At 40.4% G+C, this 17,684-nt stretch overlaps 1 protein-coding gene across 1 annotated transcript; it reads right to left on the bottom strand.

Annotated features, from left to right (window-relative positions):
• Window positions 1–533: 533 nt before the first annotated feature.
• On the bottom strand, window positions 534–10,290 carry Twistnb (twist basic helix-loop-helix transcription factor 1 neighbor). The gene is made up of 4 exons (NM_172253.2): window positions 10,006–10,290; window positions 6,268–6,409; window positions 2,770–2,978; window positions 534–2,221 (listed from the first exon to the last, which is right to left on the bottom strand). Exons 1-4 carry the CDS (start codon window positions 10,257–10,259, stop codon window positions 1,834–1,836), a joined length of 993 nt encoding a protein of 330 aa, NP_758457.1. The 5' UTR covers window positions 10,260–10,290; the 3' UTR covers window positions 534–1,833.
• Window positions 10,291–17,684: the final 7,394 nt, after the last annotated feature.

Below are 17,684 nucleotides of genomic sequence, written 5' to 3'. Positions count from 1 at the left end.
GTTGTTCCCAGTGTGTGGCTATTATGAACAAAGCTGCTGTGAACACAGTTGAGCAAGTGTCTTTGTGGGATGGTAGAGGTTCTTTTGGGTATTTGCCCCAGAGCTGTGACTTGAGGTGGATCTATTCCCAGTGTCCTGAGAAACCACCAAATTTACTTCCAAAGCAGTTGTACAAGCTTGGACTCCCACCAGCAATGGAGTGTTCCCCTGGATCCATATCTTCGTCAGCACGAGCTGTTGCTTGAGTTTTTTATCTTAGTCATTCTGGTGGGTATAATATGGAATTTCAGAGTTGTTTTGATGTACAATTCCTTGATGTCTAAGGATGTTAAACATTCCTTTAAGTGCTTCTCCACCATTAGAGATTCCTGCCAAGAATTTTGTTCAGGTCCATACCCAGTTTTTTAATAGACATCAAGGGTGCATGGAGGGAGGAAAGTGGGTGGGGGAGTGGGTAGGTATGGGAACAAGAGGGATAAGGTAAGAGGAGGGAAAGACAACTGTATTGGGGTATTCTTTTTATTTTTTTAACGTCTTTAATTTAAAATCTCATATTTTGTACTGACAGACAACACATGTCAATTTAGAATAGTCACAGTTTAAGAAGAGACCTGAAAGCCACCAAAAAATGTCAAGTATCCTGAGTTAAAGATGCTGGTTATTTATCTACCTGTACATATTAAATTGCTGTCATTCCTTATGCTCTATATACCGTAGATGAAGTCAAGAAACATGGTTGCCAGAATTTACTCCTTATGAAACATTAAGCTGACGACCACACTATGTCTGCTAGTCAGTGACAACAGCAGTGACTGACACGGGAAGGCCAACCCTAACCCTGTACATTTCCAGATACTAACTAAAGAGTAGTCAATGTTTTCTTCACAGTATTTACTACAAATACTGTTTTATTTCCTCACTTAGGCTGTGTGCACACAAGTGTTTCTCCCATGTTGCCTCATGGAGGAAGGAACTATACTATCTTGATTGACTTTATAGGCTTTGGCCTCAATAAAATATATTACAGATATTAAGTACCTGTAAATGCATGGCTATGGGCTGATTATGAGCCTCAAACAGCTTATCCTCATTACCACCTTCTGGTTAGGCATAACACATCACACATTTTTATCAATAAAAGCAATGACTGTGGAGCTCCTCCTCAAAGCAAGTCTAGTAGACTACCTCTAATCATTAAAAGGTTAACTAGAGATTTTCAACTAGCAAGAACCATATTTACCCTTTCTTCATCTTGCTCATGATCCATATATAATGACATGAAGACTACTGAAACACAAAGTAAAAATTAACAGTCTCAGAATTCAAGAACACATGCACATACCCCCTGTGGGAGGGAACAATGAGTTTTCTGCCCATCATACATTCAACAGATAGCCACAGGGTATATAAGAGCTCTAGATAATCTTCTTTAGCTATACATGTTAAGTAAATAGAAATACTGTTTAAGGAAAATCTAAACCTGGTAAATGTATTAAGCTTTTAGAAAAGATGTTCTGGCTAAAAACAAAATTTATTATCAGAAAAAAAATGAAAATATTATAAAGTTCTTTGGCAAATGCTGAGAATCTAAAACTTTATGTAGAGCTTTAACAATATGAGTCAAGAGTAAATGCAATTGTTAACATTTTCCACTGAACTGTAATAAAATAATACTTTAATACTGGCATTTTCCAAAATGTATTTATCAATGTATGATTTTAGTACAAAACCCTACCAATCAAGTATTTATTTGTGAATGTCCCATAAGCATTTCCTACCACTCAAAAAATCTATTCCTCGTGTATCTGAATATGTTAACAATAGAAAAGACGATTACTGTCTCTTCTTAGGTGACTCAAAGTTAGCCTCTTCACTGTGCTTTCTTTTCTTTTTTTTCTTGTTATGGTCACTCTGGTAGCCACTGGAGTCACTGGCTTGGAAAATGGGGTCCTGATCTTCCTGGTGCCTTTTCTTCTTCTTTTTCTTCTTCTTTGGCTCTTCCTCAAAGAAGTCATTCACATTATCACTACATGGTATGTCTGTTTCTTCCTGTGGCGTGACATCTGTAACATCTGCAACCTCTGTAACACTATCAACTGTTCCACATGTGTCTGTATCTTTGTCTTTCTTCTTCTTTTTCTTCTTTGGAGTTTTTTCAACAACCTCTTCAACGACAGTTTCTGCTACATCTTCAGAAACTGCAGAGTGCTTAAGTTGCAAACTGTAAATGAACAGATTTTAAAAATATTAACAGCAATAAGCAAAAAGAAAAGAAAAAAATGAGGCCACGACTGTTTCAATAGACTACGGTTCTTTGCACAAGTTGGTTTACTGTGGCTCTAATTCCAAATGTTCTATCTTGTTATTCCTCAGACCACTAAAATGTCTAGAGCTGTCAGTTGTCAAGGTCAATGGCATATTTATCCAGCTACTTTTTGATCTTTGGGTTTTTTCTCCCTGTGGCAGGCTACTTTCAACTCCAGATCGTCCAGAACATGCCTTCAGAATGCTGAGATAAATGGCGCAGGCTACTACAGCTGGCCCAAATTTAACAATAAAATGTCAATTTCTTGGTTTGCTTTCACTGTATTTCTACAGAAGCTCAAGCACAGCTTCAAAATTTAGAGTTGGTTACAAATTTTTTAGCTGTGAAAGATTTAAATCCAGGCTACCTAGCTAGAAGACATTTGGAAAAGAAAACATACTTACTTCTGGTATATATCAGAGCAACAAGGCCTCCTACCTACTATTTCAACATCATACACTAACCTGGTGGTACTCAGTTTTCCTCGAATGCAGAACACTCCAGCAGAATCTGAATCTAAGCGAAATACATCAAATTCCAGTTCATCGCCTACATGTATCTCCAATGTTTGCCACTCCTCATATGACATCTGCTCAGGCTTAGGGATAGAGGCGTTAAAACATCCATGGACTAGACAGCCAATATGGCTAGACGATACTTTATTAACTGTACCCTGTAAAGAAGAGAAAAGGAATAATACAACACCACAAAGAAAGCCAAAAAGTTAAGTCAAACTTTATAAGCATGAAATTCATCTTCAAAAGAGAAAATTTCACATTAATGACATGTTTTTAAAAACTTTACAAAAAAAATCTAACAAATTACCATGTCATACGAAACATAATTTTAGGAAACGTTTAAATTTTATTAAATAATTGCATGTCTATTTTAAGTGGATAACAACTAAACCAGTTCTTCCTTAAAAAACAAAGCTAGAAAGGTACAGGGATGGGGATGGGGGTGGGGGACAAAAAAAGCCTTGGCTCCATTGCAGAGGAGCCCAGGGAGTAGATGACTCTATAACTGAAACCAAGTAGAGAATACACCGTAATATGCGTATGTTCTATGTAAAGCAAAGGTAGTAAACACTGAACCGCAGAAAGCTAATGCTTATATCGAAACAGTCCCTGGGGGGCCAGCCTATGCAGAGACCACAGATCAGCTCTAGTGACAGGAACATACATGAAGCCAAAGTACTGGGCTTGTACAAATCACAGATAGCATCACCTGTGGCTGGTTCTGGCAATGTTATATCATGAATCCACCACAGCAATACCTATAAAAATGTCTGCCATGAACTCAGGTGTAATGTAGCTTGTTGGCTCTAATGGCCTCATCTATGACTTAAGAGCCTAGGGCTGATCCATCTACAATGAATCTGCCTAGAGCCAGACAAAAACTTGTAGTGTTCCTGTAAATAACCCTAGTAATACTCACTGGTTTACAAAGTTAGGCTTTAGTGATATTGGTCTGTCATGGGGTTCCTATCTGGAGTGAGAAACCAGCTCCTCAAGAAAAGGCTTACTGCACAAAAGCATGGACAAGACCTACACAAACCCAAGCCAAACAAAATCCCAGCATGGAGAGACACAAAGTCCTCACCCCAGCTGAGGAGCTGTTGGCATTTAATTGCTAGTGGAGAGGGAAATTCAGTTCTACTTAATGGTGCGATACCTGGCATACCAAGGACACTCGCAGTAGGGCCCCATGTCCAGGGGTCAGCCAAAACAAACTGGACTTAAAAAAGAGATAACATGAGTCAGGTGGGAGAGGGAGGAGCTGGGAAGATTACGGGAATGGAGTGAATATAATCAAACTAAAGTATATAAAGCTCTCAAATACAGTAATTAGTTTTAAAAACTTCAGTTAAACCCCTTATCAGATTAGGTCAAGTGGAAGAAATGACGACAAAGCTTGAACAGAATTCTTTTGAATTATCACATTCAAAAAAAAAAAATGAAAGGGGAAAAAATTAGAACAGTAATTAAGATCTTTGAAACACCATGAAAGAAAATAACTATATAAATGGTGTTCTCGAAGGAGAGGGAAGTGAAGGGCAAAGACAAAAACTACAGAATCATGTGCAAGAAATTTATAGAACTCTCAAACAGCCAAACCATTTACAACCAAATTTTCAAAGATATAGGACAAAGAATTTTCAAATTTTTCAGAGAAAAATCTCCAGGCCACAGTTAAAAGTAACCTGTTTACATTAATAGCAAATTTATCAGGAAAAGAAAGAAACAAAAATAAATAAACAAACTCAGAAAACCAGGAAAATCAATCCAGTAGGCCAAGTAGGTACAGGTTAACAAGCTTCAATCCCTAAAATAAAGTAACTGTCAGTCGTGACTACCACATCCTATAAACTAGTAGCAAGGATATTCTATGAAAGTAAGAAACAATGATTTTCTAAGATAAGTAAAACCTAAGAGCATTTGTGATTATCTTATAAAAAAAAAAGAAAGAAAGAAAAAAAGAAATGCTTATGGGAGTCCTACAACCCAAAGTAGAAGAAAGAACACTAGCATCAAGACAATTATATAGGCCCGGAGGGAAGGCTTAGTGGTTAGGAGCACTGGCTGGTCTTCCAGGCACCTGAGTTTGATTCTCAGCACTCATATGGCAGCGCACACTCTGTCCTGGGTATCTGAGGCCCTCTTCTGGCCTCTGTAGGCATTACATGCAAACAGTGAACAGACAAAACATTCAGAGTACATAAATGATAGTGTCAGAGTAACCGTCACTGCACTAGTCACACAAGAGAAATAACAGAATCAAATGAGATCGACAGAGTAAATCATCAATCTATAGAGATAAATAAAAGAAGGAATAAAATAATATCCAAAGCTGAATGTAAAAGCGAATAAAAAGAACCATCTTGCTTTGCAAGCCAGTTAAAGTAAGTGTGTGTATGTGTGTGTGTGTATTCTTTTTCTTTGAGGACTCTGAATGGAATTACAGGAGAAATGTCAGAGTTAATATTCAAAATATAAAGAACAAAAAAGTAAGTCAATTAAAAATGGGCAAATGATCTGACTAAACATACCTCAAAAGAAGTAGAAGTAACCAATAAACATTTAGCCACAAGGGAAATCCAAAGCACAGTTTCAATGATCTATCTGCAATGGCTAGGCACTCTCAAAGCTTGACAGGGTTTAGAATTACCTAGTATACTACTAGCTACTAGCACACTCCTGGGTGTGTCTATGAGACAGTTTCCATAGAGGATTAACAGAGCTGCGAAAGAACCAAGGCTGGGGCTCAGAGAGAGTAAGAGAAAAGTAGAAATCGAGTCCGACCAGTATTCCTTTCTCTGCTTCTTGGCCCAGCAGGATGAAAACGTCTTCCTTGCCATGTAAAGCAGAAGCCAAACAAAACCTTCATCCTTCGAGCTTTTTCTGTCAAGTATTTTGTTACAGCAACAAGAAAATGACTCGCTATTCCACCTAGAGAGTTAATAACCACAAAACTGACATACTGAAAAGCTGTGAAAGAAACAAGCTCCTCTGTGACTGTAAACCAGCAGACGTTACAGGAACTACTAAAAAGGAAGTGCTGCCACGTGACCATAACAACCCAAGAGAAGTAAACTCAACACTGAGCACCCGCCCGTGCTTACACGGCACTACTCAGTCAGTCTACACACCTGTCAGGAGATGACTGGCTAACCCGAGTTTACACACACAGTGCAATACAGTGGAATAAACATCCACCCAGAAGAATGAATTCCTGTGATCTGCAGCAATGAAGAGCGCTGAAGTGTGTCACGTTAGTGAAGTAAACAGGCACTGACAGACAATTACAGCTTCCTCTCCTATGTGGAAACTGAAGTTCCTTTTTAAAGGAACCTGGGAGAGAAGTGTGATTATTAGGGAGTAGGAAGGGTGCTAAACCAGGGTGGGGGTTCACAGAGAAAAAATGTTGTAAAGGACGTAAGAAAAGAAAAATGATGTACATACCATTAACGTCTGCCCAGGCTCAGGGCAGAAAATAACAAAATCTGCTTCAATGTTAAGATGAATGTGTCCTTGATCATCATAAATATCTCCTAGTTCACCCACAACTCTGATGTTATCATATGCAATAGGGACACCTAAAAGGCTGTTAAGGGGGAAAAGATACTGTTAATTCTAGTTAAAGATAATCTACTGTTACCTCTGATATACCACCCTTTCCCAAACATAACGGCATCACCTAGTCTTATAGACTAGCACTAGCAGATCTTAGCAATTACAGCTTATCAAAAAACTCCAATGTCTTAGTTAAGTTAAAGTGACCGTCTGCATGGGTATTCAGAACTATGCACTGGTAATAAACTGACACGCACATGCTACCTATCTGAACCAGTCATACAGGGGCAATAATGGGCCTAAGCAAGGAAAACATCTAGATACTGTATGACTGAATACAGGCAACTGTGACACAACCTACTATTACTAGTTTCTATGTGATACTATATAAGGGAAGCTTGACTGTTTAAGCTACAGTCTCTGATCACTGGAACCAATGACTTAATTACAGAAAAATACCAAACTAAAACCTTTTCTAGTGAAAAGACATGTTAATGTACATAACCATATCATTTGAGAGCTGACCCTTAGTAGACACATTTCAAGTCGAGACTAACAAGCCATGATTAATTGTAAAAAGCCAGTTAACTAAGACAGACATATGAGCTTTCTTATTTCTCCCACATGAAAAATTTCCTGAAGGAAATTCCCCTGACTCCCCCATCCAAAGAAAGAAAATCACTTCTTTACCACATGTAAAAATGTATTACTAATTGTAACCTAATTTTATTGAATCCATCTGTATATGTTTAGATTCAAAACACAAGTCTAAGGCCATGAACAGCAGAAATGTTTTATTGGTCTCAATTTCTAGTACAGTTCATCTAAAGAGAAAGGATTTCTCTATAATAGATTTCATTCTAGTGAAACAGCCACAACCCATAGGAAAGGAATTGCAATAGTTACCAAATTAGGAAACCCATAAACTCAGATCTTCCAAGAAGAGTACTCTTGAATGTTTAGCTTCTACACATGGCTTACTTAAGCAAGAGTCATACATCACTAAGACAATATGAGGGACATTGAAAACAAAACAAAAGGAAAAACAAAAAGTATCCACCAAAACTGCCAGGGGAAAAACAACCTCTGTTTCTACTAAAAACCTCCTCTCAATAAAATACTCAGCGGGATCTAGTGAGGAGAGATTACTGTTCCTAACTGGCACTTGGAAACACATGGCATTGTTTGCACTTATCACAGACACTGCCAAAGCCATAAAGAAACTCTACTATGCACAGAATAGTTCTGTACATGTGCAAGCAGTCTCTATGCATGATTCTCAAATAAGGGACAAACTTGTTTATAAATTGCTGGAGATAGAATTTACATTTAAAAATATATCAACAAAAAGTTACTTGTCAACTTTATATACTCCTAACATACTAAAAAAAATTCTGCGAATGGAGTAATACTTGAATTCCAAAAAGACTATTTTGGGCACGTCACCAAGAGTAAATATTTCATAAAAGCACTGGTAATTGTAGATGTGGTGTATATTATCTGAGCTATAAATGTCTGGATCAATCCACATTTGTGACCATAACACTTATCCAATGATTCTTATGCATAAGTGCAAAAGCATCTAACTTCTTAGTCTTCCAGACTGTCATGCTCAAATGTCATAGGTTGAAAGGGTTTATAGGGTTGGAACACAATGTAAAATTTTTAATTATGTAGATAGGTTGTGTTAATCTTTAAGTTTTATTTCAGCATAGTGAATGATATTTTCATAGCAGTAAAGAGAACACTGCAAATTATTGCTCCTAAGAGAATACCAGGTCCCACAGGGTTCAACGCCTCTAAGGATCTGGTATGACCACTGAATACAAGGTTAAATGAATTTGTGTAAACCCATAAGACTTTTGGGAAACTACTTACAGTAACTTACCAAAAGTCATATATTCAAAGACAGATATCCTAACACTAAGTATCTTTTTCTCTTTATTTAAAATATATATACATGTATCTCAATACATAAACCACATGAGGTCCACATGGTAACTTCACCTAGGATATGTAGAATATGTAGCATTAAGTCTTTGGGGACCAGTAAGATAGAATACATTTGACATTTTTAAATAACCCAAGGGGGCCAAATGGAAAAGAATATGCTTTGTTTTGTTTTCTTTCCACACACACACAAATGACCTCTTAAAAGTTCAACTTATAAAAAAAAAACAAAAAACAAAAAAAGTTCAACTTATAAGATACAATGTGATTTCAGAAAACTACTTACTTTCTCTAAGAAAACAGTCCAAAGTTGTAATGGGATACTTTTTGTAAAATAAAGTCCTGCCACGGAGAAAGAAAGGCAACACACTGTCTGTCTAGTAGGAAATGCTTCCGAGAAGACTTAGCATTAACACTGCAGTCTCAATTCTATTTTTTATTATTATTATTATTTAAACAAAAAGAAGACAGACCTACTGATGCTTCCTTCAGTATTGCCCACAAGCCTAAAAACATAAACTATACAGGATAAATGGTACAAATAATACAGGACAATTAATATGACAATACAATTCCCAATATTTTCAATGTTTTATTGACTTTTTATTACTCTTAACTAATACTCAAGTAATACTGAAACCTAATTTGCATTGGAAAAAATAGGCTTCTTTTAGCATACCTTTAGCACAGTAACAAGGAGAGGTGTCCAGCTCAATTAAACAGTGTATTCTATTCTACATGGCTGCATTATCCAATTCTGTTACAGAAATGATCCGATTCTCGTCTGTAGTGTGGCTCCTATTATGCATCTTTAAATAACTTTTCCCCAATGAATGAAAAGCTGGTTAGACTACTTAACATAACTATGTTTCCATGCTTAGTGACCACCTTGGATGGTTAATGGGGCTGACTGCCAAAGTCCTCGAGAGTGGTAACTGCTTTGGATAATTTGCCCCAAAACAATCCCTGCAATTTCTGAAGTGTCATTGAATTACTAAAGACATCGATGTCATCTCAGGTATCTCTGAACCTTGCCCCCATTCCCGCCAAATTAGTTGTGAAGTGTTATGGCATATCATTTCCCATTGAAATTCTGAGATTTTCTTTTTCAAGGTATTCTTACTAGTGCTTAATATAAATGCACTGGTGTGTGTGTGTGTGTGTGTGTGTGTGTGTGTGTGTGTGTGAACTTTCTATTCCTACAAAAAATTAGGCTCGTCGTTCATCCCCAATTAGCGCCCCCCGGGGGGACGGGGAACAATGAAATTACAAACAAACCTGCCTATGTTTTGCAATGAACCGGCTTCCACATTAGGAGAATAATACTGACAGCAAATTTTCATTATTAGGTGAGAACACACCCGGAAGTGATTAAACGAAACGTTTAATACCCAAAGCTCAGCCTGGTGGGTTTCTAGACACCGGGCACCTCTAGTCTCCACACGGGGAGTGCTTTTAGCACTGCAGCAGCCGCCACTCACACCACACCAGCCAGTTTCATCCCCAGGAACCGGGCCACTGCATCCAGGCCAGCGGCGCCGAAGGCGACGGTAGACGCCGGGGCTAAGGTTCACGAAGCTCGTGCGACTTTACTTCCGCGGCGCCGTGGGGTTACGGAGCTGAGGGCCCGTTGGCCAGCAGAGACGGGGCTCCCGGGAGGACGCGGCGACATCTTACCTCTCGGAGTAGCGCAGGAGCTCGGCGTCCAGCTGCTCGCGGATGCCCGTGCGCTTCCTGCTCAGGTAGCGGGGCGACAGGGCGATGTGCCTGCGGTGCGGGGCAGCCACCAAGCACGAATAGCGGCTGCCCACCAGCGCGCACGCCGCCGCGTAGCTCGGCAACTCCAGGCAAGGCAGGACCCCGGCCTGACCCGCCACGGGCCTCTCGGAGGCCGCCTGGGACCGCTGAGACTCCACAGATCCCGCAGCCATGAGGCTTGGCTGGGTGCTTCGGGGCGCGCACGGATGACGCAAGCATTCCTCCCGCCTCACCTCTGAGTGTTGATGATGGCTGACATCATCAAAAGGCGACCGACCGCGGCCTGGGGATTTTTAATCTTCTAAAGCTGCATTATAGAGGTTTGACCAGCAGAGGGCTGCTGCTCTTTCCCGAGTCCAGATAAACCTCTGAGGCCGTGTACCTATAGAGCATGTGTGATATCCAGAGGCGGTTCTCTGATATCTATAGGCAGATGTTCATCACTTCAAAGTATGCTCAGTTATGGAGCGAAGCTTGAATTTATTGAATTTATTGATCTGGGCACCTAAGTATAAAAAGGCAGAGGCCCAAAATAGCTTGTTTTGTTTTGTTTTGTTTTTTAAGCTCCCAGTTTCTTTCAATACTGGGTCAAGGCCTAGTGAATTAATGGTTTGAGCTTTTGTTTTGTTTTGTTTTGTTTTGTTTTAATTCTTTTGGTTTTCTGTTTTTGTTTTGTTTTTAGACAGTATCTCTCCATGTAGCCTTGGGTGACTTGAAACTCGCTATGTAGACCAAGCTGGTTTGGTTCTAACATTTAGATATTTGCCTGCCTCTGCCACAAGAGAGCTGGGATAAAAAGCACGAGCCACTACTCCCAACTGAGTATTGTCTTTATTGGATTCAGCATGGCTATTGATAGGAGTGCCCGGTTCCAGCTGCAATGAGGCCTGATACATTGTTATGCGCCTGAGCTGTTCAATAAGGAATCAGAAACATTCGTGGAGATTTTCACTGCTGAACCCAATCATACACCGCAGCAGGCCACAAATTGCAAAGGCAACATCTGAACTGCTAACACCATACCTCTCCAATCTAGGGTCCCTCTGCCTTCTGCTATATCACAGTGAGAGTGTTGTGACATGTTTTTCAAATGGCTAAGCCCAGCTACCAGCTTTGACCTTCTTTTGTATACCCAGACATCAACCATATCAGCACAAGGGTTTGTATTGCCCAAGGGATAAAAAAGAAACCTTCATTTGGACCGTGATGTCCTAACAACCCAAACTGTTCCTCTAGCTCTTACAACCCTCCACCTTCTTCAACTATGATCTCTAAGCCTTGGGTGCAGGAACTGTGCACATCTTGGGCTGCAAAATGTTGGTTTAAAAAGCCCAGCTTCATAAAAAACTACCTACCTTGGCTACCTGATGAAGGGAAGCAAGAGGAGCCCACCGCAGAATAGCATTGTTACCATCCTTCAGATTCCAATGCCAAAGACTAAGACAGCTGTATATTGCTGGCTCTGAATATCAGAGTTTATGGAAATAGCAAGGCCTGTCTATAGACTAGCACAAAGCAGATACTAAGCCCCTAATCTGGACTAATACTAAACAAAAGGCATTTGAGGCCTTAAAAACAGCTCTGACTTCCACACCAACCCTAGAATTTCCAGACAAGAGGGTTTTAACCCAAACTTTGGAGCCATGAAAATACCCTGTGATGACTGGACCCTGTAGCCACAGGATGGCCCACCTGTCTAAGAGTTGTGGTGGCTCCCTCTAGTTTAATTTTTTTAAGTTAGCTTTGGGTCAATATTTTATACTCAGAGCACACAGTTGAGACCTTCCAATGAGGAACACCAGAATGCTGGCTGTCTAATGACTGTGTGACCTGGCCCACATAATGACTGTGTGACCTGGCCCATCCCCGAGTTCAGTTTGAGAAACCCACTGCTATCGATCCTGCTGCCTTCTTGTCTGATGAAACCAGGTACACAGGAGCTGCAGTAGTTACTTTAACAGAAAAAATTTTGGACCCCAGCCAAGTACCTCAACCCAGAGAGCAGAAATGATTGATCTGACCCTAGCTATCAAATGGGGAAAGGGAAAGTCCACCAACATATACAGGGACTGTCAGTCAGTATTCATTTACTATCATTTATTTTTATTCACATTGTGATCTATAAAGAAAGAGGGCTTCTCACAGCTGGGGAAAGAGACATTTAAAACTCTCAGTGCCCCTAGAAACTCCCTACAAATTGCTGTCCTCTACTGCTGAGCTGCTGACCTGGTTGCCTGAAAAGGGATCCTAAAGACCAGTGGGGCCTATTGATATTCTGATGACATACCTTGACACAGTGCTGCCTGAGACTCCATGACAAAGAAGAAATGCACAGCTCACACCCAGTGCTCTCCGGAGGACAGATCATTCTCCCGGAAACAACTGGCAGGACTCTGGGAACTGACCTTCACCAGGCTACTCATCTGCAGTCCACAAAACTTTCCAAGCTCTCAGACCATGATATGTTATGTCTAGCACAGGATGTCTCAGCCAGGTTCGTGCTCAAGTGAATCCAAAACAGAGAGCCCTTGCCCAGGAAGGGTCCAAATGAGAGACCAACACCCCACAAACTCCCAGAAAACTGATTTCACCAAGATCCAGACTGCTGGGAGAGGATAAAAGTACTTTTCTAGATACCTTTTCCAGTAGAAACGTTCCTCACCCAGACTTAAACTGCTCAAGTAATAGCTAAAAAGCTCCTCCAAAAACTGATTTAGCCTCTCCCTAGCAGTGGGGTCCATCAATGTCCTGGATTACATAGCCAAAACCTCTCAATTAAAATCTAAAGCTTTAGACATAGATTGAAAACTTCATTGTGCATATAGACCTCAGAGTTCTGACCAGGTAAAAAGAATAAACAGGATATTAAAAGAAACTTTAACAAAACTCTCAACAGAGACCAGAAATGGATGGATAGGTTTCCTTTCTTTGCTTTGCATCAGTCTGCTGTGCCCTATAGAGAGAGATATTTACACTCACACACACACACACACACACACACACACACACACTCATGAGATTATGTTTGGAAGCATGTGAAACAGCCCTGGACTTGTTGAACCCATATGGGAAGCACTCATACATCCACATAGGATGCAGTCCTGAATATCAAGTGAATGCATGAGAAATGGTCTTGCATTGCATATACTCACATGGGAAGAAGTCCACAACATCATGTACTTGCATGGAAAAATGTTTGCATATCGTGTAGCCACATGGAAAATCATTTTGGATATCATACATCATCGAGGAGCAGTAGTAGATATCAGACACGCACATGGGAAGAGTCCTGGATATCATGTACCCACATGGCAAGGATCCCTGCACGTCGTGAACCAGCAATGAAAGAAGTCCTGTCTATGTGGCACCCACATAGGACCAAGTCTTTTCCTTCATAGGAAAAAAGTACTGTATATTTCATAGTTACATGACGAGGGGTTCTGGATATCATTTACACACCTGGGAAACAACCCTGTATACCATGGTCATGTAAGATAAGTAGACCTGTACATCGTGTACCATCATAGGAAGAATCCAGGATGTCTAGTAGCAGCACAGTACAGTATCCTGGTTGTCCATTGTTGGCATTGGAAGTCTTAGATGTCGTGTATCAGTGAATATTAGGTACCTGCATGGGAAGCAGCCCTGGGTATGTTGTGCCTACTTGGGAGACAGTCTGCATAGCATGCTCCCAAATAGGGAGTTGTAATGGATATAATGTACCCTCATGCTAAACAGTCCTAACGTTGTTTTACCTACATGTGAAGCAGTCTTGGATGCAATTTACACTCATATGAAGCAGTGCTGCAAATGTTCAATGTGCATGGGAATCAGTCTTGGATATGTTGTACATGTGACAAGCATCCCTACATTTGTCTAACCTGCATGTGAAGCAGTTCTGTATATCATATGACAGCATGGAAAGCAGTCCTGTGTATCAATGTACCAACATGGGAAGGAAGCCTGGATGTCATGTTCCTGCAGGAGAAGGGTCCCTGAATACGTTGTCCTCTCAAAGGAACCAGCCCTGGATATGTTGTACGCACAAGGGAAGCATTTTGGAATAGCATGTAACAGTATGGAAAGAAGTCCTGGCTATTATGTACTGGCATTGGAAGGTTTCCTGATATCATGCACCTGTATGGGAAACTGTCCTGGATATCATGTTCCTAATAGGAAACAAATCCTCAATATCATGGACCACATGGGAAGAAATCCTGAACATCACAAATCTACACTGGAAATTGTCATGGATATGTGGTACCCACACAGGAAGAAGTTCTGCATATCATGTACTCACATTGGATGCAGTACTAGATACCACATGTCTGCAGGTGAAGAAGTCCTTCCATTCATGGACCAGCATGGGAAGAAATCCTAGATACCATATATTCACATGATACAAAGTTCTGGAGGTCATGTACCCACATTGCAAGCCGTCGTGTATATCATATATCCACGTGGGAAGCAGTCTTAGATATCATCTAACCACATGGGAAGCGATCCTGGATGACATGTATCCACTTGGAAAGTAGTTCTGAAAATATTGTACCCACATGAGAAGAATACCCTGTACCTACATGAAAAGGAGAGCTAGGTATCATGTACCTCATGGGAAACAATCCAGATATCATACTCGCATGAGAAACACTCCTAGAAATGTTATGCCCACAGGGGAAGAAGTTGTGGCTATCAACTACCCACAAGGGGCAATAGCTTGTATATCATACAATGGCAAAGGAAGCAGACCTGGAAATATGAAGCCCCCAGTGGAAGAAGGGGTGCATGACTTCATGGAAAAACACCCTGTATATCATATACTGATATGGGAAGAAGCCTTAGAGATACTGTATCTGCATGGAAAGCAGTGCTGGACATCACATACCCAACTCTGAAACAATATGAATATTACGTACATTAATGAGTAGAAATTCTGAATACCGTGTACTCACATTAAATAAAGTCCTGAATTCCCTGTACCTGCTTGGGAAAAGAAGTTCTAGATATCATGTAACTGCCTCAGAAACAGTACTGGATATCACCTACTCGCATGGGAAACAGCCCTGCATATTAGGAACTTAGATATTAGTTAACTGCATGGGTAGAGTTCCCACATATCATGTGAATGGGTAGGAAGCGTGGCTATCATATACCCACACATGAAGAAGCTACTGCATGTATTTTTTTTTCCCTCTCTGATTCTACCCCACCCAATCACCAAGATCTTCTCTAAGCTTCCTTCCTGCAAGTCAACCCATTATCCCAGCCTCCAACACCAGATGGCAGTCCTTGCAAACACACAAGCTGAGCCAGAACCAGGTAAGCTAACTGAATATCATCACCGCTCCCTCCAAATTCAATCTCCCAGTCTCATCTGTAGCCCTGCAAAAGAAGACCTGCTGCAGCCTTCCTTCTCCTCCCTGTCCATGTCTCCTGTGGCTTTCACAGACCTTATCTACCTAACCTCCCCCCCGCCCCACTCAGTATTTTATCCCAGCTCCCTCTCCAGCAGGCATCCCCTTCTAACCCACAGCCTGTCCTTCCATGGAAACAGATAAGCTGACTGCAGATCTTCATCTCTCCCTTCTGTCCCTCTGTTCTTCCAGACTCAATCCCTCAGCTCTGCAACAGACAACCTGATACAACCTTCTCTGGCCCCTGCCTAGAAGATCTACTATGGATCCCACAGACCAAACCATTCTCCCCTCACTTGTTGCTTTATCTCAGCACCCAACTGCAGGAGGCACCCCAGCTAACCCATAGGCCACTCCTGCTAGAAAAGCAAGAAGCTGTATATACCTCTTCCCTTCTTCTTCTTCTGTTCCTCTAGATCTAATCCCCCAGCCTCACGCCACTACTATACCATACCTCCTGGGGTGACCTTTCTCCACTGTCCTCCCTCTCCTGTTCCAATTCCAAATACGCTGGGACAGCAGTCAGTTCTCCTCCCTACTGTGAACCCATTCAGACATCTAGCCTATCACCATTCTTACATGTCATCTCTATATCCCAGAAACACATTTCACTTGGAACTCTCAGTGGCTGTACCTACCAGATCTGCAGAAAATTCCTGCTAGGCAGCACAAAGCCATCAGGGTCTCTAAAACAGAAACCAAGAAAACAAAACAAAAAGCACTCACCCAACAGACAAAACCAGAAATCAGAACCCAGACCTATAATCATCCCAGTCCCAGATGCCAAGATACCAACTCCAAAACACAATAACAACCAGGGCACTATGACTACATTAGAGCCCAGCAACCCTACCTCAACAATCCCACAATATTCCAACATAATCGAAGCACAAAATAAAATACCTTAAAAGATATGAAAATAGTAGAAGCCCTTAAGGGGGAACTTAATAAATTCTTTAAAAGAAATTCAGGAAAACACAGATGGAGAAAAATAAATAAATCCCTTATAAAAACAGGATAACACAAACAGTGGAAGGAAATGAGTAAAATGGTTCAAGAGCTGAAAATGGAAATAGAGCCAATAAAGAACACCCAAACTGAGGGAGTTCTGTTAGTGAAAATTTTAGAAATTCAAAGAGAAACTCCAAAGGCAAGCTTCACCAACAGATACAAGAGATGAAAAATAGAATCTCAGGCATTAAAATGCAATAGAAGAAATGAATACATGGGATGAAGAAATTGTTAAATCTAAAGAACTAACACAAACCATGGAGAAACTCTACAATCCTGTGAAAGGACCAAATCTAAGAATAAAAGTAATAGAAAGAGAAGAAAACCCAAAGGCCCAGAAAATATTTTCAACAGAATTATAGAAAAAAAAAATTCCCTACCTAAAAGAGGAGATACCTGTTAAGGTCCAAGAAACATACAGAACAAAATAGATTAGACCAGAAAAGAAAGATTCTTCATCACGCAATAATCAAAACACTAAACATACAAAACAGAGAAAGAATATTAAAAGCTGCAAGGGGAAAAGGCCAAATAACATATAAAGGCAAACCTATTAAAATTACAAATGACTTCTCAATGGAGACACTAATAGCCAGAGAGACCTGACACCAAGAAACCACAGTTGCCAGCCAAGACTACTCAGCAAAACATTCAATCACCATAGATGGAGAAAATAGGATATTCTATGATAAAGTCAAATTTAAACAATATTTGTCTACAAATCCAGTCCTACAGAAGGTTCTAGAAGAAACACTTCAACTGAAGGAGGTTATCTACACCCATGAAAACACAGGAAACAAATAATCTGAGAACATCAAAATCAAAAGGGAAACACATACATACACACACACACACCAACACCACAACCAAAAACAAAAAACAAAAAAACAAACAAACCAGGAATCAAAAATCATTAGTCATTGATATCTCTCAGTATCCATGATCTTAATTACCCAATAAAAAACAACGACTAAGAGAATGGACATGGAAATAGGATCCATCTGTCTGCAGCATCCAAGAAATACACCTGAACAATAAGGATGGACATTACCTCAGGGTAAATGGCTAGAAAAAGATATTTCAGATAAATGAACCTAAGAAGTCAGCTGGGGTCACCATTTTACTACCTAACAAAATAGACTTCAAACCAAAGCAAGAGACAGGAAAGACCAC

Source organism: Mus musculus, chromosome 12 (genome assembly GCF_000001635.26).
Source record: "Mus musculus strain C57BL/6J chromosome 12, GRCm38.p6 C57BL/6J".
In the NCBI taxonomy this organism is placed as follows: Eukaryota; Metazoa; Chordata; class Mammalia; order Rodentia; family Muridae; genus Mus; species Mus musculus.
The sequence above is the reverse complement of the archived record's forward strand: the minus strand, read 5'-3'. Positions and strand labels throughout refer to the sequence as shown.

What these genes read in the sequence shown, in the direction of transcription:
- Twistnb (NM_172253.2), bottom strand. Translation starts at nt 10,259, where the DNA reads ATGGCTGCGGGATCTGTGGAGTCTCAGCGGTCCCAGGCGGCCTCCGAG. An exon ending in CTCCTGCGCTACTCCGAGAG is followed by an intron (nt 6,410 to 10,005) that starts GTAAGATGTCGC and finishes CCCCCTTAACAG; the next exon opens with CCTTTTAGGTGTCCCTATTG. An exon ending in GGAAAACTGAGTACCACCAG is followed by an intron (nt 2,222 to 2,769) that starts GTTAGTGTATGA and finishes GTTCATTTACAG; the next exon opens with TTTGCAACTTAAGCACTCTG.